The 20,966-nt window shown below is 33.1% G+C and overlaps 4 protein-coding genes across 5 annotated transcripts; 1 reads left to right on the forward strand and 3 right to left on the reverse strand.

The window, feature by feature from the left end:
• Positions 1-451: 451 nt before the first annotated feature.
• Zip88E (Zinc/iron regulated transporter-related protein 88E) lies at positions 452-6,536 on the reverse strand. The gene is made up of 4 exons (XM_018503798.1): positions 5,848-6,536; positions 1,847-2,192; positions 1,309-1,476; positions 452-940 (listed from the first exon to the last, which is right to left on the reverse strand). The coding sequence occupies exons 1-4, from the start codon at positions 6,210-6,212 to the stop codon at positions 731-733; spliced, it is 1,089 nt and encodes a 362-aa protein (XP_018359300.1). The 5' UTR covers positions 6,213-6,536; the 3' UTR covers positions 452-730.
• Positions 6,537-9,199: 2,663 nt separating this feature from the next.
• Positions 9,200-14,591, forward strand: LOC108758663 (probable ATP-dependent RNA helicase DHX34). 2 transcript variants are annotated; one of them, XM_018503712.1, is made up of 15 exons: positions 9,200-10,052; positions 10,168-10,334; positions 10,419-10,625; positions 10,801-10,933; positions 11,117-11,265; positions 11,357-11,589; positions 11,684-11,870; positions 11,941-12,135; positions 12,211-12,420; positions 12,521-12,889; positions 13,131-13,306; positions 13,393-13,503; positions 13,613-13,734; positions 13,821-14,079; positions 14,208-14,591. In XM_018503712.1, exons 1-15 carry the CDS (start codon positions 9,311-9,313, stop codon positions 14,488-14,490), a joined length of 3,543 nt encoding a protein of 1,180 aa, XP_018359214.1. In that variant the 5' UTR covers positions 9,200-9,310; the 3' UTR covers positions 14,491-14,591. The 2 variants fall into 2 exon arrangements, with proteins under 2 accessions (XP_018359214.1, XP_018359215.1); XM_018503713.1 differs by lacking the exon at positions 10,419-10,625 and having other exon boundaries at positions 14,208-14,589.
• A 153-nt stretch (positions 14,592-14,744) lies between these two features.
• PIG-V (phosphatidylinositol glycan anchor biosynthesis class V) lies at positions 14,745-17,183 on the reverse strand. The gene is made up of 2 exons (XM_018503951.1): positions 17,108-17,183; positions 14,745-16,632 (listed from the first exon to the last, which is right to left on the reverse strand). Exon 2 carries the CDS (start codon positions 16,370-16,372, stop codon positions 14,891-14,893), a length of 1,482 nt encoding a protein of 493 aa, XP_018359453.1. The 5' UTR covers positions 16,373-16,632; positions 17,108-17,183; the 3' UTR covers positions 14,745-14,890.
• Positions 17,184-17,891: 708 nt separating this feature from the next.
• LOC108758810 (pyruvate dehydrogenase E1 component subunit beta, mitochondrial) lies at positions 17,892-19,793 on the reverse strand. The gene has a single exon (XM_018503952.1). It carries the CDS (start codon positions 19,472-19,474, stop codon positions 18,398-18,400), a length of 1,077 nt encoding a protein of 358 aa, XP_018359454.1. The 5' UTR covers positions 19,475-19,793; the 3' UTR covers positions 17,892-18,397.
• Positions 19,794-20,966: the final 1,173 nt, after the last annotated feature.

Consider the following 20,966-nt stretch of genomic DNA (forward strand, 5'->3'; position numbering starts at 1 on the left):
AGAAAGTCGGACGCTTCTAGACAGAGGGGGAGGGAAAGGGGAATGTATGCAGTATTTCTTAATAACGGATCTAGTAAAAATAAAATATTATTAATCTTAAACTTTTTTTGTTAATAATTAATCTTAAACTTTTTTGTTAATAACCTTTTAACGAATAACGAACGCCGGCTAAAATTTGTTAGAAGTTATTTAAAACATATGTCAAGGACGTCAAGGTCAAGGTCATCTGGATCCCCTATAATGTACAATTATCAAATAAATTTTCTAATTAATCTTGTTATTTATGGAATTTTATATTAATACACGCAATATTAAAAAATATAAAACTAAACGGTCATTATTGTGTTTAAAGAATTTGATATTTCGATCGTAATTTTAATTTTGTTAAGAGTACCAATAAAGTTACGTATTATTTACATTATATTACACAATCAAATTAATTATTAAAATATTAAACTATTAGTATCGCAAGAAGAATTGCACAGTTACAAAAATTCGATATTCTTCTGTATTCTTAATCCTATATTCTCAAATGCTCAAAAAATGTCAGTTACTTGTGTGATTGGCAACATAATCTAATATTACAGTGCAACACATATTCGATGTATATCACACAGCTTTATGAGAATATACACGGCTTAATTATAGTATATTGCCAGAAGTAACTCAATTTCGAAATACTTACGATTTATCTATAACAATCTAGTATTTAATTAATGTTGGAGTTAATTCACTCGCCTATGTAGTTATTAAGAAGAAAGATGACGACAAATCCAACGACTACCGACAGAAATTGTAAAATGCCCGCATATCTGCGTGAACTTTTGTGCCATCGCGTCCTTTCCCTCGGAAGAACTTCACTTACGGTGACGTATAGCAAAGTCCCACCTGCCAGACCTTGCAAAATTGGCAATACCACCTTGGACCAATCCGTATTCGCCTATGCGTGTTCAAAATGGACATTAAAATTATAGCGAATTCGGTTAGATATGCGCACTTGTATACATATTAAAGCCGTTGTTCACTGATTTAATCTATGTAAAAGTAAACTACACAAATATTTCTAGTTGTAAAATACGGAATTTACTTAAAAGCAATAAAGTGTATTGAGGATAGTTTAATCCATTTTTATATTTATATTAAACACATTTTTATGTCAATTTGTGTATCAACTGCTTTAATGTACACCAATGCACACTGACAATGAGTGCATCCACAATCGAATTCGCTATTAAATATATTCTTCCAAATTGATGTTATCCAATGATATTTAAATAAGAACTCGTCGAAAAATAAGTCTTTTCTCACCTGAAACGTTAACATGCCGATGCCGATTCCAATGACGGATCCAAAAGCGAATAGAAAAATCGCAAATATTAATTTAGGAACAGATTTACTAACTCCCGCTAATTCCAGCCCCAAACAGAAGCCGAGGACAAACTTGTGTGATGCTACCGCTCCGGTTAATAACAACACCTTAAAAAATATATTTTTTCGTAATATCGTATACATTATACAAAATTCTTTGGAAAATCTAACGATAAAATTGAGATTGTGACAAATGTCTCGTAATGCGTCTTACACGAGTGTTTGCTTCATAAATATGCATAATACAGAGAATATATTCCATCCTCCCGCTCTCTCCCTCTCTCTCCTCTCCCCCTCCCCCTCCCTCTTCTCTCTTTCATCAAATTTACATGTTTAAAAATTATGCAAATTCGATGTAAATTTAACATAGAAACAACGCTGTCGGAGCTACTCTGCTAGCTATATTATTATCTCATAAATCCAATTTATTTTTCTTCTCATTACTATTTATTACACTGAATAATAATTAATAGCATACCTCAGCAATTTTCGTCTGCAATCCTATTGCAAGTCCTTCCAGAACGGCATGTACAGTGAGAGCGAGAGCGAGACCGGCGAGACCAGTATTGGCATCGGTACATTGTTCGCCACGGTTTCCGTGACATGAAAATATATTTTCTTCGTTTGGTAGTCTTGAACGACAGTCACACGCGATGGATTGCGTCGCGCCGTAGCTAGTAAATGTCCGCGCGTTATTGGCACTATCACCAAGAGGATTTTGCCGGTAATTGAGCGGTAATTTCACGTCGCCTTCGGACATGTACACTTTACTGTCTTGCGAGGCGGCATTGTAACCAACACTATGATTTCGATAATTCAAACAACTGAAATTCAAGATAAATGTAAAGGTACCTTTACATGGCAGCGTCAAGCGTCGAGCGTCAGAGTATGAGCAGTAATATGTTTAATAATTTTACTTAAAATTGAATTTAATGTACGAGATACACTAATAGTGGAATCTTGTAGTTTACACTGTATAATGTAAATAAATATAAATTTTCAGCATTATATATTAAAATAGTAGTGTATATTAGAACATAACATAATTTACCATTTTGCGCTAAGAAGCTGTGCAGAAGATTATTGCACAGGAATCTGAAGATTCAAACTTCTGCGCAATAATCTTCTGCACGGATGCTCGACGCTTGCATATAATGGTATGTACCTTAATTCAATCAAAGGGAAACAGAATCGAGATCACACAAAGGTACAGCTGGTCACACAAAGGTTGCAACACTTTTTCTTCGCATGTACAGCCGGTCGTAGAAAGGTTGCAATACTCTTTTTCGATGGGTTTCGGAACGCAGCTTGTTCTCCGAGTAATTAATAAAATGGTTCTTACTCATGGATCTATAAATAAGAACCAATCGCTCGGTGAGCAAGCTGTACTCCGAAACCCATAAAAAGAGTATTGCAACCTTTCTATGACCGGCTGTACATGCGTGGAAAATACGAGAAAAGTGCTGAGAGTCGGCGACGTTCAAACGTTTAATTCGTAATGCTGATTCTACAATAGCCCATATTCGTAATCAAATCTCAAGGCAGCACTTAAGATCGTCTTGGTCAAGACTGTCTTATTCAATCAAGATCGTCTTGAAATCGTAACAATTCATAGTCACGAAATAAGACGATCAGTATTAGCCATGGCTAACGAAATTAGCCATCAGTAACTAAGAAAATAATGCTTATTTTGAACAAGATATATTTATGAATCATGTCAAAACCGTTCAAGACGTTTTGAAATAAGATCGTCTTCGATAAAGTTTTAACTTGAGATTTTACTCAAGTACCGTCTTATTTTTCGACTATGAATCTAGAGGACATTGTAAGACCATACTTAAAAATATAAGTACTGACTATGAATATCGGATTATTTACACCGTACATTTAGACCGCGGTCTATACAATAAGTGTCTTTATTTATTCTGTAAGTTGAACAAAGACATCTATCGTTTAGAGTCGCGGACTAAGCGCACGTAAACGTAGTCATAGCCCAGTGACAAATAATAATGGATTCAACGTCGAAATCATCAAATCGACGTCGATTCGACATCGATTTCATTGACATTTCTCACTTCTGGGAGACCGGTATTCATAATCGGTTCTTATCATCGACATAGAATGAGAGGCAGATAAATGAATGAACGTTCTTTCTGTTTACTAAAGCCTGATTGGTTGCTGTTGATCCATCAACCAATCAGGCTTAACAGAGAAAACAGAGAAAGAATATTCATCCATTTATCTGCCTCTCACTTTACTCATGTTTCTACCCCCACCACTGCCATCGATGATCCATTCTATACGTTGATGATTCTTATTTTAAAACCATCTTAAGTAATGTGGCCCTCTGGTTGATAACATCTTAAGGGCCGATCTCACCAACTTTGATTAACTTAATCGATTGATTGTTACATTGGAACTAATCAATTGCATTTGCTGTTTAGCAGAGTTGACCAATCACGGTTAACACTTAATCGATCGATTAGGTTAATTGGAGTCAGTGAGACCGGCCCTAAGACGATCTTAAATATAAGAATCGACTATGAATACCGGTCATTGTAGAATCAGCTTAATGTCCACATCCTGCCATCGATATTGGAAATGTCACGGCAATGAGAACGTTACATACGTTGTTACATAGTTACGAAAACAAGCCAAGTAAAGTGCATTTTAATCATTTCGAGTTGCATCTACGGGAATTATGTATGATATACACGATAGATATTTTATGCACGCAATTTCCAAAGTAATTAAAAAAAAATTAAAGAATATGTAAATATTTAAAGAGTATTGAAGTAAAAAAAATATTGGAGAAACTTTCATGTAACTGACTTAAATATGACTTAAATATAACTTGCATCGGTCATGAATTCGAGTGTATTCGATCTCGACGCTTATTGCGGATAGAAAGATATTCGAGTGTCAATCTTAAGAATAGGCAACATCGCAAATCGATATCTATATCCCAGACAGCACACAATATTTACAAAATATTTACAAAATATTTAGAAATATTTATAAGATTTATTGTAAATATTTTGTAAATATTTTTGTGGTTTTAGAATTCACACAGATCATAAATATTTATTATAAATATTATGAAATACTTATTAGAATAGTTATAGTAAATGCTATAAAAATACTTAATGAGACATTATAATCTAAATAAAAAATATTTATTAGAAATATTTATTTATATTTATCATAAATATTGCATAAAACATTTAGTCTATATTTTAATAATATTTCGAATAAAGCTTTATATAAAATATGTATAAAATAATCTATATGTATAAAAATCTATATAACATTTCAAAAAATAAATATTAATAAATATTCTGTGCTGTCTGGGATCTAGCTATGGCATGAGTGATCATTCTTCGTTGGCATTATTGCGGTGTAAATTCGCTCCGTTCATCATGTTCATTTTTCATCTTGATAGAAGATATTTTTAAAGATCAAGGATAGCTCATTCGAGTATCACTGGACGACCGTTTTGTACGAAGCATTTCGCTGCTGTTTGTGAACTTTAGAATTTATTTTGACAAGCTCTTTCAGCCAAATAAAGCCAAGTAGTTAAAAATAATGTATCGTTTATCACCATTATATGGTCTTTTATATCTACCACAGAGTTCATTAATTTATCTCGAAGATCTTTCGTGCGATTTTTACCAACGACGAAAAAATTTCAAAACTACAAAGGGAAATTTTTCATTTTAACTGATTGAATTATTCAAACGAGATTTTATCTAAAGTAATAATAAATTTAATAACATTTTTAAAAAGTCGAAAAATATTCGATAAAATTATTATCTTCGATTACAATCGTATTAAATGATTCCAATTTAAATCAACTTACATACGTATCACAGTGTTATTTTTTTTTATTCCCGCATCAATTTTACATTTTAAGCTACCTATACATCGAGTTATCGATATTGATTGCTTATTACAAAAAGTTTTCTTAAAAATAAGAAACCCAAGATTAACGCAAGCGTGCTATAATTTTTATATTTTTACAATAATCTTGAAAATTTCGTTAATCATGAAAAAGCATTGTCTCGTCGTTTATCGATGATAATAGACGATAAACTCACAGGACGATTGACGCTACATGTATCACATGTAAGTGTTCGGAAATAAATCATGCTATTAATTTTTTAAAAATAGGATTATTACTCTAGGAGCATGATACATAAATAGAATTTATATATATGTATGTATATATATTATATATATATATATAAAATATATATACACACACAAAGTACATATAATCACAACATATGTAGGATCATAATGTTTAGTAGAAAGAATAAGAGTTGATTGCAGAATAGCTTTGAAGTGTAAGCATTCGTCACTTTAGGACCTTTGCATCGTAAATTTTCCATCGATCGTTTTACAATCACGTCTCTTATACGCTCATGAAATGTGAACGTATTCAAAGAAGCTAAATGATGATACGAAGCACGTACCTACCCTCGCTCATGCGCGATCCCAGAGTCCATGAATCTGGAAGGACGAGTATCCGTCTCGAGCTCATGATTTCTGTCTCGACAAAAATAATGCACGCATTCTTCGACCAAATACAGCACGAGGAAGCCACAGGAGAACACCAGCTCGGAATAATCCGATAGACCTTGACGTACTTCTGGTAGCACGTGAAGCATCGCGGTGGCTAGGAGAACACCAGCGCCGAAGCACAAGGTACAAGAAAGCAGCAGTTTCTGTTGGAGCTGGTGAGTACGCGAAATGAAACAAGCGGGCACAATGCCGACGACGAAGCTGCCGGCACCAATCAGTACCATCGATGCCAATTTCGCTTGCACGGCGTTACTGAACATCGTCTCGTTTTCTATTAGATATCTCGCTGTGTTACGATTTTCGACGTTTCAAACGTACGCGATCTCGATCCCTGTATCCTCGTTCGCAATAGTAACTTAAGACTAGCGTATCTCATCTGACACTACCAGATACCAAATTCGCGGAAATTCCACCTCGGTCTCAATCCTCACACGACAAACAAGATGTTTTTTAGGAATACTTTGAAGACGTTGCATGTGCGTCGTAACAGCACGATGGACTCGTGATGTCTTAAGACTCTAATCTGACGGCAATGATAACGCTGATAGAGACCGACACTTGGCATCTGCTATCCATCCACCGACGTAGATATTGGAGGAAGTCTACTATAACTTTATCATTAGTTTCGCGACTAACGGTACATGTTAGGCCGGAATCAGACTACGCATTGAAGAATGAGATTGAAGATTGAAAGATTAAAGTTTGACCAATCAGAACAAAAGGAACCAAAATTTCTTTGTCCTCATTGCTGAAGTTTCAATCTTTAATCTCAATCTTCAATGCATAGTCTGATTCCGGCCTTATATACCTCTAGTTCTGATCTTAGCTTATCGAACGCAAGCGTTCGCTGATGAGAGAGTAAATTTCGTTCCCAAGGGATAAATTTTGAAGGATTTAAAGAAAGACACGCACACACATGCAGAAATGTCCTCTCGAAATGTTAAATATTGTAAAATCTTGATAATCTAAATCTGCTAGCTATTAGATGAGTCTGTTCTTCACGCGATGACTACATTTGCACTCGTTCCATTCTTCAGAAGAATAGTTATGATTCATAACATAGATGTTATAACTTCAACGTAAATCGAGCCGTGTAAATGTAGTCACTAACAATTGACACGACGAAGGCGGTGTCATTAAATTAAGCTAAAAAGAAAAATTAGCGATAACATTCACGCGTCCGAGCCATAAGTGATACTATCGAAAAAATTTTATGAGAAAGCTAACGAAGTCGCTACCGTCTTTGAAAATGTCATTTCAATCAATTTGCGTATAATTGTGATAAGTAGAAAAAAAGTAAACATACATTGCGCGCAACAAAGTTAAGTCGCCAAATTGCCTTGCAATTTGTCTTGCACGCAAAGAAAAAATTTTTTTCATTAAATCTATCCACAGAATTTATCTTATATTTATGTATATTATTTATAATATACATTCTGAAAAAAAGACTCACATACGTACACCTCACTTCAATGTTTAAAGTTCTATACAATACACATACGATTACATACCGTTTAAAAAATAAAATTTTGGTAAATGTTCACCTTTACACAGCCCGCTCCAAACGACCTCCGAGTGACCTTGACCCTCAAGGAGATCAAGGTCACTGATCTTTTCCGTCGCTCGTTGCTCATTGAAAAGTTATAAGCAAAACAATTTTTATGAATAGGACACTTTAAAAACAAAAAAAAACTACCTTAAAATATATTTCCTGCTTTAAAAATAAAGATTTTCTCACAGAAAATTATCTTAAGACGATGCTAAAGCCCCCCTGTTTTACCACATTCCTATTCGGTGGGATTTCTCCGTATTGGATGTACGGATTGCAAAAGTATTATTACTTAAATTATAGTACGCACACAGAGGATGTTTGCTACACTGGATTTTATGAGAAAATCGAAAAAAAATTATAAAATTTACTTATTTTTGGCTCGCACAGCTGTCACCTCGGATATATATTTGCTTGATATAAGAGTTTTAGAGTCCATATCTTGAAAATAAGCGGGCAGCAAACATCACATTATTGAAACGAACGATACCGAATTTGTAGAACTAAGATTGAAAGTCTAGAAAAGATATATTCCCACCGAATAGGAAATACGTGTATACAGATGCTTTGCGAAGACTGGGACTGTCAACAGAGTCGAAATCCGCGTAGCAGTAGTTGCGCGGTCTTGCGATAGATGGTGCTGGCATATGTTAGATAAGAACAGACGTATGCGTTTGAGTAAGACAGAATAATATATATTATATAATATAATGTAAAAACTAAATCAAAGATGTCACCACTATTATCGAATTTGGAATTAAAAGAATCTGTACTATCGACCTTGATTGAGTTGGGTAATCGGTTTAGCATCCCCTTAAAGCAGAGAATTTTTGTTTTTAAAGAAGGAAATCTATTTTAATGAAACAGGAAATTCTTATTTCCTTATAATTTTTATTTTTTGCTTTATTTCATATAAGATCTTTTTTCACATAACAGATATAAGCTGTATTCATGTATATACACCTTACGGCCTTTTTCATAAGCATCATATATATATATATATATATATATATATATATATGTAATCAATTTTGATCATGTGATCTATTTTGACGCTGAAAATGAGCATTGAGCGTTAAGGCCACAGCACAGACTTTTGCATAACGCATAACGCATAGGTCTGGATCTACAATAGGGTTTTAAGCCTTAAGCCGTAAGAAATTGACCAATTACAGTCAAATCCGAGGAGAATAAGCGACTGTGGTTCGCCCATTTCTTACGACTTAAGGCTTAAAACCCTATTGTAGATCCGGACTAGTACATAAGCGAATCAACTAATCAAAATCTTTCTTTTCCCCCATTCCGTAAAAAATAAGAATTTTGATTGGTTGATTTCCTCTATGCATTATGCATTATGCGTTATGCAAGAGTCTGTGCTGCAGCCTTCAGCATGAAAAGGCATCTTCGATATTTCTTGACGCTAGAAAACGTCGCATGAAAAGACACCTTAGGGTGCGTTCCGTTTCTCGCATGATGCGCATAATGCGTCGTTTATCCTTGTTGCTCACCAAACGTTAAACAAGGACAATGGATGCATCATGCACATCATGCGCGATACGGAACGCACCATTAAATTACTCAATTCATAAGATCGACTACCGCCTTTTTTTACCAGTTTCTTTCGTTTTGAGTGAAAACGCGTTGGATGAGTACATTTTTATTAAGATTCTAGGGGGTGGAGGAAATGATTATCCATATTTAAATATAAAATAATTACTCAAAAGAGTATATAACAACAAGGTTATAGATTCGATGTGTAAATGAAAAGTGAGGTTATGGCGCAATATACGAATTAAAATATGATACAGAATGTTTTCGAGGAATGAAAAAAAGAGTTTACCCAATGATGAAAGTAAGCGTGAGGATGATAGGTATTACCGGAAAAAGCATCACGACGATCGTAAGAATGAAAAACGCATCTTCTCAAAATCCGCTGTGCGAAGCGACCGGGAAGCACACAAGATTTTCGATGAAGCAAGAAATTCTCTATCACGAAACTCGTCCTCGGAAAGTCGTCACGAAGATAGCAACGAGGACTCGTATTTCAGTAAATATAAACACGAATTGAATAAAATTTTCACGGCAAATCCGAATCTCATCCATGACATTGTGGATTTTTGGAAATTCGTCGAGAAATACGAGTCTGTTAAGAAGCAATTAAGCAATAATGATGAATCTGAGATTAATTCTGCTCTAAATTCCGTCGGGCTGCCAGAAAAGTATCACAAATCTCACTGTCTAAACTTTAAGCTTAATTTGTCCTATGGAGAATTGTTTGCCAGAGTCCCAGAAACAAAACCATTGATCAAATTACGACTGCTCAAGTTCAGGGATGTGATACTCTTATACTTGGACTTTAAACAAAAGGAGAAATTTGCCAAATTAAAAAAACTCCGAGACACCCAAGCTAACTTACCTGTCGCACGATACAAAGAAAAAATTGTCGAAATGGTAAAAACAGAGAAGGTAATCATCATAGCAGGAGACACTGGTTGTGGGAAGTCTACTCAGATCCCTCGATACTTGTATGAAGCTGGTTTCCAAAAGATTGGTAATGTTCTTTATCTCATTGTCATTCTAAATATTTTATATCGTTTTATTATTAATATATATGTATATTGTAAAATGTCTAATTTTTCTTTAACTCATTTGTAATACTTGTATAGCATGCACACAACCCCGAAGAATAGCATGCATCTCCTTAGCAAAGCGAGTTGCTTTTGAAACATTGAGCAATAATCTTAGTACAGTTGGATATCAGATACGTTTTGAGAAACAAAGGAATCAAGAGACAAACATTATATTTATAACAGAGGGTTTATTGTTGCGTCAGGTAAATATCTAAATATCTCTACAAACTAGTAAGTAAAGGTAGACTCAACAAATTTTATAGAATACAAATTATTATTTCATTTAGGTGTCAAGCGAGTCGACTTCACTTGCATATGATGTGATAGTTTTGGACGAGGTGCATGAACGTCATCTACACGGAGATTTTTTACTCGGCATAATGAAATGTATCATTTATCAAAAATCCGATTTAAAATTAGTTTTAATGTCTGCCACTATCAATGTAGAACTTTTTAGTAATTATTTTGCAAAGGAAAATGTTAAAATAATAGAAGTAAGTAAGTGCGTATGTGCTTGTGTGTGTGTGTACGTCTAATTTCAGAATTTTTTAATAATTTCAAAAGCTTATATATAATGACATAAATGGCATAAATGCAATTTTAAATACTTCAGTATAAATTAAATATGTCAAGTATCCTACTAAGACTTTTTATATATTTTCTTCAAAGGTTCCTGGAAGATTATATCCCATTCAATTGTTATATCGTCCTGTAACTGTGCAAGACCTCAGATACAAAAATGATCGATTTAATCCCAGCCCATACGTGCAAATTATGCAAATAATTGATCAAAAATATCCAGGTAGGGAAGCTTATATTTTATGTTATAATAATATCTAATAATAATAATAACAGTAACATAAAATGAAAAAGTTATAATAAGGAATAAAAGTAAGATTATTTCCTATTCACTAAATTTTATTTAAAATTATCTCAAATTATACAAATATAAATTAAAATAATCACAGCGATAGAAATATTTCAGTTGATGAGAAAGGTGATTTATTAATGTTCTTGAGCGGAATAAGTGAAATTACTGCAGTCGTAGATGCTGCCAAGGAATATAGTACAAAAAAAAATAACTGGATAGTTTTACCACTTCACAGTACTCTCTCTATCATTGAACAAGACAAGGTATACTTCTTCTGCGATACTATTTTGACAAATCACTTTCATATATATTACAAAAGAATATCAAAAAGTTCTTTTTTCTTTTCATCCCTAGGTATTTGATTATGCACCTGACGGTGTTAGGAAGTGCATTGTCGCAACTAATATTGCGGAAACTTCTATTACCATTGATGGAATCAGATTTGTCGCAGATAGTGGAAAAGTAAAGGAAATGAGTTATGATCCATCGTGTAAAATGCAAAGACTAAAAGAATTTTGGATAAGCAAGGCTAGTGCGGAACAAAGAAAAGGAAGAGCAGGCAGGACTGGACCTGGAGTTTGTTATAGGTATAATATAATTCCAAGTGAATCTGTATGAACTTCCTATTTTACATGAAAAAGTGTTCAGAGATAAATAATATTGTTTCATCCACTTTCACAGAATTTATTCGGAGGAAGAGTACAAGATGTTGGAAAAATATTCAACGCCAGAATTACAACGTGTACCTTTAGATTCTTCATTGTTGCAAATGATAGCGATGGGACTTCCTGATGCGCGAAAGTTTCCGTTTATAGAACCACCACCAACGAATAGTATAGAGAATGCTATACTATCCTTAAAAGATCACGTTAGTATCTCAGTCGGTTTTGTTTTCCTCGCAAAATACTAGATATAAAGTTTAATTTTTTCCTTACTAGGATGCACTTATGGATAATGAAAAGATCACATGTATCGGTAAAACCTTAGCACGACTACCCGTTGATATTACAATAGGGAAGATGTTAATAATGGGATCTATTTTTCATCAAGTGGAACCCGTGTTGTCACTGGCCGCTGCTCTAAGTATACAAACACCGTTCACTAATAGGGCTTACAGGGATACCGAATGTGAAGTAATTAATGCTTACGAATGAAACGACTGCGCTTATTGCTAATTACGTAATTAAACAATTTCAATAATATTGCAGACATCTAGAAAGAAGTTGGAATCGGATCATGGTGATCCAATAACATTATTGAATGCATTTAAAGAATGGCTAGAAGTGAAACAAGAAAATTCTCAAGAATACAGAAGCAGTAGTAATAATAGTAGAAAATGGTGCAAAAGAAGAGGTTTGGAAGAACAACGATTCTACGAAATGACAAAATTAAGGGCTCAATTTAAAGACTTACTTCAAGTTAGTTTATACCTTTCATACATTTCTTACATAGATATCTAATATCGTTACACATATCTAATACTACTTGTTGCTTGTGCATGTATATAACATCATGCAGGATTGCAATTTACTCAAAAGTCTCCCAGAACCAAATTCTTCTATGACGAGCGCAGAACGTGCCATAAGACATGGAGAATTGAAACTTTTGAAATCTCTCAAAAGAACTTACAAACAAAGTGAACCTAAAAAACGTAAACAGTTAAAAATAGAAACATTCGATATACGATTGGAGGATAATGATGAAGATAATGGAGAACTTGACATAAAAGATATAGAATTTCGAATGAGAAATGACTCGAGTCAGGTGCAGAATCTTTTAACAGCGTCTACTGCATGTACCTATAAAGATCTGACAATGTTAAAATTGATATTATGTAGTGGTTTATATCCACAATTTGCTTGTGCTGACGAGTTTAATTATTGCAAGGTAAAAATTATATATCGTATGTAGGATGATTCTCTTAAATACATATTAATACTTTAGATTATATAATATGGAGAAACTCAAAACTAGAGAAGGATATTATGAATATAGATGATTTTGTGCTTTCTGAATTAGATAATAAATTTTTTTTTTTTAATTTAAAATATTTATAATTATGAATCATTCTGTATATATTTAAAATGATATATTTATATAATAAATATGTCTTCAAACTATTATGCAGTCTACAAGTGAGCAATTGTTTCACACTAAAGCGAAACCATATGTTGCTTTGCATCCAATGAGCTTTTTTGGAAATCATCCACAAGTTTTGCAAATCGAAGAAACGGATGTAATGTCAATGCCAATGTTTAAGAGCAAAACTCCCGTTAGTTGTAAACATCAGATATTGGCATATCTGTAAGTTTTTGTTTTGTGTGTGTGTGTGCGCGCGCGTGCATATCAAATGTAAGTAAATTTAAACATTTCATTTAATATGCTAACAGGTCTCTCTTGGAAACTACAAAACCATATCTAGTAAATACTTTAAGAATGCCTGGCGCACAAACGTTGTTATTATTTGCACACGAAATAGACACAAATAGTACATTCTCTATGTAAGTATGTTATCTTTGTAAATTTTAATTTCTTAGTTCATAGTTTCTAAGTTTTTATTAAGATAGTAACAGTTTAATGATAAGATAAAACTGTTTTTACATTTTATAGAATAGTATGCGATTCGTGGCTTATGTTAGAATTTCCTGCGCCTGATAGTGGCCAAATTTTGTTGATGAAAGCTGTCAAATTAAGAAATAAGTGGGATTTTTTATTAAACCAGCAATTGCAAGGTAATAAATGCATTTGCAAATAAGTTGTGTGTGTACATATTTCTAGAATGTTAAATATGTAGCAAAATTAATATGTCTTATATTAGGACCCAATGATGTTAATGATGAAAGAAAAGATTTTAGTAAAGTTGAGCAATGTCTTACGCAAGAATTGATTGAATATATGCATACTACGATACCATATACCATAAAACGACTGTTACCTGCTGATCTAAAAATGATATATGTTGGTAATGGTTGTAATGATACGAGTATAGAGCCTAATCCTTTCCAACCCGATTTTAAAAGTATACCAAATGTAATTAAAGGTGGAGTTTTTGTAACAAATAGTATTACATATAATTGGTGAGTACAAAAAAATCATATAATATTATTATTTGCTAAGCTGCTATTACTGTATAAAATGTAAAATTAATTATTAATCAATACAATACATTGTTTTCATTAATGAAATTTCAATTGTTACATTACAGTATAAAAGAAACCAATTGGAGTGAACAATTAATTGCAGAAATGCAAGAAACCGAATGGCATTGTGAAAATTGTAATCTCCAAACAATCCTGTCGAGTATCGAAAAACTTCAACATCAGAACTCTTGTAAAATTGCAGATATGATTACTGTTGATGCAAAAAATGAAAATAGTACACGTAAAGCTAATAGTCAAGCATACGAATGTCCTGATTGTTTGCAAACGTTATATCTTACACCTATCGAAATATTAAAGCATAAAAAATTGCATATTAAAGCAAGTTAAAATATCTATGGGATATATGGTTACCGATTGTACATAAATGGAATATATGGTTTATTAGAAGTAATGTTTCACATATAACGGATTCTTCTTTTATTTACAATTAGAGATATACATATAAGTATTTTATATGCGCCTATATTGATAGAGTTCTATATATACATGTTATTTACAATGTAGTCAAATGTTTATACGTATGTATTTCAAAATTCATAAAAATAGTTGTATTCTTTTAAATATTTATATAGAATAAATATTTTAGTACTCTTTGCAAACAGTTTTCGATTATAAAGATGTATTCTTTGCATATACATATATATTTGAAAAGTTTAGCAACGTTCTTGCAACAGAAACAACAAACGAAGAGACAGAAAGGAAGCACACATTCCATATAAAATATATATCAAGTCCATGGCAAGAAATTTGAAAACATAAAACAACCGACGATCGTATATCCTATAAAGTAAAATAATATAAATTTATCTTGCAATGTATATCGTTTTTGATATAAAAAAAATACTTTCCATTTAGAGCACATATTTTCGTCACTTTCATACTGTAAATCGATATGATTGGTACATTTGTGAGACATGGTTAATGCACAATACCAATATATCAAGGGAGTTGCAGAGGCTAATAAACGTGTACTAATTTGGATATGTACAAAGAATAAGCAAAACATGGTTAAAAATAATCCATGTATTACAAAAAAAAACATACTTGATGGATATTTTTTTACTTTAATATTTTCGCTTTTTGCCTTGCTATCAAAAAAGCCTAACAAGTATAATTCATCTCTATATTCACTAGCAAATTCTTTTATACATTGCAAAGTAATGTACAATATCGGAAGAGCTAAAACAAAATTTGGTATTTGTTTGAATTGATAATATCTTAAGAATCCGACATTCCAATATGTTTTTTGCACATACGAATATGCTAAAGGCACACTAGCATTACACCATATTGAATTTGTTTTACCTGCTAGAATCAGATTATTTTCTACAGCATATTGTAAAATGTGAACTGGCAATAACGATTTATCGAATGTAGAAATACAGAATTTCATATAATTGTATAATTGTAAAAGGACAAATGGAAATAGCGATTTAATTATTATGCTTAATATAATAAAATAGTTATTTAATTTCATTAATTTTAAAATGTGCCATAAGATTGACAGTACATTATGTTTTCGTCCATATGTTTCTATTCTTTCTGAATTACACAAATTTTTAAGCCTGAAATATATAGGGAAACCAATGTTGATGATACCATTTGATCTCACTAAAGTTGATAAAGCCAATGGAAAATAGATGTTAGACATACACTTGATACTTCCGAGCATAATATAAAATGTTAAATACGCAAACATAGATTCTGAATATAATGCCGAGAAAAATATGCTAGCCGGATTTATACAATAAAGTATGGCCGCTTTGTAAGCAGTTATAGTATTTTGAAATACACTCTCAGTGAGATCATAAAATATAATAGCAGACTTTACGAAACACACGAAATTAATTAAAATCGCAGCAACGATCATCGTACTTTGCATGTTGAATAAAGGAAATACTGTTGTCAAGATAACAGCGATTATATGAATCATAGTTGGATACAACGGATAAAAAGCGAGAGTATTCTCATATGTGTACCCATATCTTGCAATATGTAAAAAATATTCTCCATCCCAACGTGTAAGACCATTGAATAAAAAATTAATTATTTGATCGCAGAGAGAAATTTTCTCCGCAGAATCTAAAGGTCTTTTAAATGCATCTGCTTGATGATCGGGGATTAATACATTGAAAATTACTTGTAATGTTAATATTACGATTCTAGTAGTTATCGCGAACCAAAGAACTTTCTTTCTCGGCGCGTACATTTTGCGCTACTTTTATGCTCAATTTCTATAACGTTAAACGTAGTAGTAGAATTACATCTAATCATAATCGTAATGAATTATTAAATAAACTCGTAATATAATCTTGCTCAAGGTCTAATTATATCTACCAATGATTCAGATTTTTTGTTTCCTATGTATATATTTTTATCATATGAAGAGGAAGTAGTCGAATCAAGCCGCTAACGAAATCACAGTAAAAATTGCTGCAGCTCTAAATAAGTGAGTACTAGAGGATAATGCTGGAAAAGAAAATTCTTACGTGACATATACATACTTACTACATTTATTTTTTATATATGTTGCACTAACAACATGTATCTTACTTTAAATTTATTCATTATCGTAATTAATTTTTCATTAATTACTGTACAAAATACTACAACACAATTTCCACCTATATCCGCGCCGAACCCGAATAAATGTACGTATATACATACATAAAAATATCTCGTATTATAATTTACATGGATATATATATAAATCTTGTAATTTCTTTTTAAATCATCTCTTATATGCGTTTTGCTCTTTCGTTTTACAGTTTCTACATATTGAATTGACATTATGATATGTTTCTCTCTATATCCTAGATTTCAAGAAGTCGAGCAAGAAATTGAAAAAAAGAAATTGACAAAACTTTCGACAAGGACTTTACAGATTGATTATTTACTGGGTGTTGGAGTGGACATAATAGTAATCAACCGAATAAATGCTCACCGTATCATTGCAATTGAATATCCTGGTTACGATGGATGGTACAATAACGTTGGTAAACCAGAACTACGGGTAGTCGAAACTCCGTTATTGAAAAGACTGACAACAGCTTACGAAGATGAAGTGTATAAGCCTTCAGGTTCTAAAAGACCAGAACCATTAGAGATAAGTGAGAAGCTACTGAGTGGAAAAATTAGATCTAAATCAAGAACAGAGAGAAACGCTCTACTTGTATTTTGCGATATACGCGAATACGATTTATCTTATATATAACTATATTAAATATTTAAAATTACATTACTATCATTGATAAATTTACACCTCGAATTTATCAATATATGATAAATTATATCATGTATAAATTTAAACTGTCTGTGTGTATATATACATTTTATTTCATATATACATATATATATATATATATATATGTGTGTGTGTGTATATACATATATATATGTGTATCTGAAAATCTTTCTTTATAATTTTATATTTTATAGATGAATATATTCCGTTTAATATATTCCGCCAAATTTATAAATTTACAGACAAAAATAATGTAAATTATACACGCGCACATGCATATTTATCATCTATCAGATTAAATGCGTGTTTCATACACATTTTTTAGGTGTTAACATTCGATCATTATGGCCATTTCCTATTTCCTATTTGTTGAGTTTTTTAGATGTATTTAGAGTTTCATGAACTAAATGATAAAACTAGTTAGGACTAGGACAGTATTATTATATAAAACTTAAACGAATACAATGGAAAAATGTATCCTCAACAAGTCAACAGATGGTGGAGGAAATTTTAGATGCTCAAAGACCAGCATGCCCACCCGAATATATTAACATAAAAATTCATCACGGGTCATTCGCCGAATAATCCTCGTCAACAGGTATGACAATGTTACGGTCCTCGAAACATAACAACCCCGTTAACAAGCGACATAGTTTTTCAACATTGCTCAAGTCTAAACTTCGATATATTCGAATATATCGTAGCTGAACAAGATTATTTAGACGGTGGATTGATTTATGGTACATTCAAAGTGGCCCGACATTTTAAGAACGACTATCAGTGGAATATTGCAGGAGGACGGGCAACTCGCATCGTCAGATTTTTCTCTGTATTCCGATTATAATACCGATTATAATACCGTTAGATTACCGATGGCCAATCCACCGCCACCTATTCATCATCATCAATATGTTTCACGGCATTACACCGAGCGTCATCAGATATTTCAGTAAGTGAGAAACTTTATTGTCCATAAACCGATAAACTATATCAGAATTTTGTGCCACAGATACGTTTAGCATAGTCAGCTATATGATGATCCTTCGGGATACATTCGTATTCGATCTTCTCTGAATAAGGCATTGGAACGTCAATGCCGGCGCATCGAACCGCAGGTGCGTCCAGCTGAAAGAAGACTGGATTTTCCATCACTGTTGCAACGATCTCGGCTCCTACTCCGCATCTAGGCCAGCCCAGTTCAACGGTCATTAACCTGTGGGTTTTGCTGATTGACTTGAATACCATATCCCAATCCAAAGGTCTCAGCGATCGTAGATTGATAACTTCCGCCTCGATTCCTTGTCCTGCCAACAACTCGGCCGCTTGAAGCGTATACACGTACGCCTGGCCATGTGTCACTAGAGTGATGTGCTTTCCAGGTTTCTCCACCTTAGCCTTGCCGATAGGTATCTGGTAGTCCTTGTCCATAGCTTGATCAGACACAGGAAACTCAATGTTGTAGAGCAGTTCACTCTCCAACATGATTACGGGATCGGGATCTCGTACGGCCGCCTTCAAGCAGCCCCTGTAATCTTCGCAGGTCGATGGCGACACGACTTTCAAGCCAGGCGCACTCATAAACCATGCGGCAAAACATTGAGAGTGCTGTGCAGCCAAACCTTTGGCATTACCATTCGGCCCTCGGAATAGAATAGGAACGGGAAATCTTCCAGCGGACATGTAGAAATTCTTTGCAGCGCCATTGATGATACGATCAATGGCTTGCATGGAGAAATTAAAAGTCATAAATTCGCATATGGGTCTTAGACCTAGTAGCGCTGCACCAATAGCAATACCGCAGAATCCAGCTTCCGTAATTGGTGTATCGATTAGTCTCTTGTCACCGTATTTCTTCCAGAGACCACGCGTTATTTTATAAGCGCCATCAAATTCCGCGACCTCCTCTCCTAATATGAATACTCTCTCGTCCCGAGCTAACTCCTCGTCAAGGGCCATATTTAACGCTTCGCGCACTGTCATCTTTGTGACCGATCTATGGGGCGTTTTGCCTGTGGGAATCTTCACCCGCAGTATCTTTTTACTCCTCAATAGTCGAGCAAGATACATTTTAAATTAAATACTGTAATCAATCTTAATTAAATTTCGAGCAAACTTCTGATCGTTATCGCCTGATTTGATTTCAATGCAATTCAAACATGTGTGTTTCAGAATTAGGAAATCCTTGAGGAAACGAAAAACTGTTCCTGCTGACTTTCGGTATAATATAGTTTAGATGGCACAATTTCATAGCATCTCATGTTAAACGTCACAATTCAAATTGGTCGAATGACGAAATTTTTATTGAAGCCTGTAAATAAATGATAACGACTCAGCAACACATTGTCGACGAATGGTTGCCTTCATGGTCGGAAAACAGGCCTGTGTACGACAACATTTCTGTGTACGAAGGTAGAAAGTATCAATTTTCTAATTTTACGTACACAATAGATAACAATTTATTAGCTTACTTGTAATTTATATGTAATTCAAATGACAATTTGTTTAAAGGTTACAATTCTAATATCGATCTGCAGATAGAGCAATTTTTCCAATCGGCCGCTTTTGACTTTGAGCACACAACACAATACCTTGGTAAACAATACTTTTTATTTCTTAACTCTTAACAACAAATATCATATGTACGACGTATCGTCAACGTTGATAATATTGCAAATTGCAATATGTTATTCATGTGTTTGCGTTCTTTTTCTCATTCAATTGTATAAGGTATAAGGTGATACAAAAAAGACTTGATTTTTAATTAACACTAACAGGTAACAGTTTGTATTAATTAAAAGTCGTAAGATATAAAACTGCGCCTTACAATCTAAAGATGTGTGTTACAATTACAATAATAATAATAACATTACCACGATAATCATAATACTAGGTGTATACTTATCTATGAAAGGAATAATTGCTCCTTGGAACCATATCCAATTAGAATATGCAATAATTACTGAATGTCACATGTATTTGACAATTATACATAAAAATTTTGATGTTTCGACGTTCAAAACGCACATGTAACGTGAACGATGAATTGTTTAGAATTTTCTCTATGCCAATTTAACAAGAATAAAAGATATTGATGTGGAGAAATTACTAGTGGGACGGCTATTTAATTATGCGAAGAAGAGGATCATAAAATCGTTGAAGATCTACGGAGTAGTTTATTCGGTCCACTAGAATTTTCTAATAAAAATCTGGCTTGGGTGACTTGGACCCGTAGTAATGTAAATTCGATAGATTTTTGCCGAAAGTGAAAATTCGTTTTTGGTAAGTACCTGTTTATTAATGCTGTATTCAAATATATGTCTTGTTTTCTTACAATTAAAATATACATTGTCAAAAAAACTTTTTGTGAGACAGGCGTATTGGTGAAACGATCGTTCTATTTTCTCAGAGTTATAAAATCGTGAGTAAATAATGTCGAAATCATTAATCATTATACATATGTATATTTAATATAAAATATTTCCATTGCATTTTTTTTAAAAGAAGAAAATACCCAACACATCTCCGATATCATTTTTTCGAGCATGTATAAAAATGCCCC

This window comes from Trachymyrmex cornetzi, unplaced genomic scaffold (assembly GCF_001594075.2).
Source record: "Trachymyrmex cornetzi isolate Tcor2-1 unplaced genomic scaffold, Tcor1.1 scaffold16, whole genome shotgun sequence".
NCBI lineage: Eukaryota > Metazoa > Arthropoda > Insecta > Hymenoptera > Formicidae > Trachymyrmex > Trachymyrmex cornetzi.

Bases quoted from the DNA above. Each gene is read 5' to 3' on its own strand.
- LOC108758810 (XM_018503952.1), bottom strand. From the start codon at position 19,474: ATGTATCTTGCTCGACTATTGAGGAGTAAAAAGATACTGCGGGTGAAG.
- LOC108758663 (XM_018503712.1), top strand. From the start codon at position 9,311: ATGTTTTCGAGGAATGAAAAAAAGAGTTTACCCAATGATGAAAGTAAG. The intron at 10,335-10,418 runs GTAAATATCTAA...TATTTCATTTAG, and splicing joins AGGGTTTATTGTTGCGTCAG to GTGTCAAGCGAGTCGACTTC. The intron at 12,890-13,130 runs GTAAAAATTATA...ACTATTATGCAG, and splicing joins ACGAGTTTAATTATTGCAAG to TCTACAAGTGAGCAATTGTT.
- Zip88E (XM_018503798.1), bottom strand. From the start codon at position 6,212: ATGTTCAGTAACGCCGTGCAAGCGAAATTGGCATCGATGGTACTGATT. The intron at 1,477-1,846 runs GTATGCTATTAA...ATATTTTTTAAG, and splicing joins TGCAGACGAAAATTGCTGAG to GTGTTGTTATTAACCGGAGC. The intron at 941-1,308 runs GTGAGAAAAGAC...GAACACGCATAG, and splicing joins TCGGCATGTTAACGTTTCAG to GCGAATACGGATTGGTCCAA.
- PIG-V (XM_018503951.1), bottom strand. From the start codon at position 16,372: ATGTACGCGCCGAGAAAGAAAGTTCTTTGGTTCGCGATAACTACTAGA.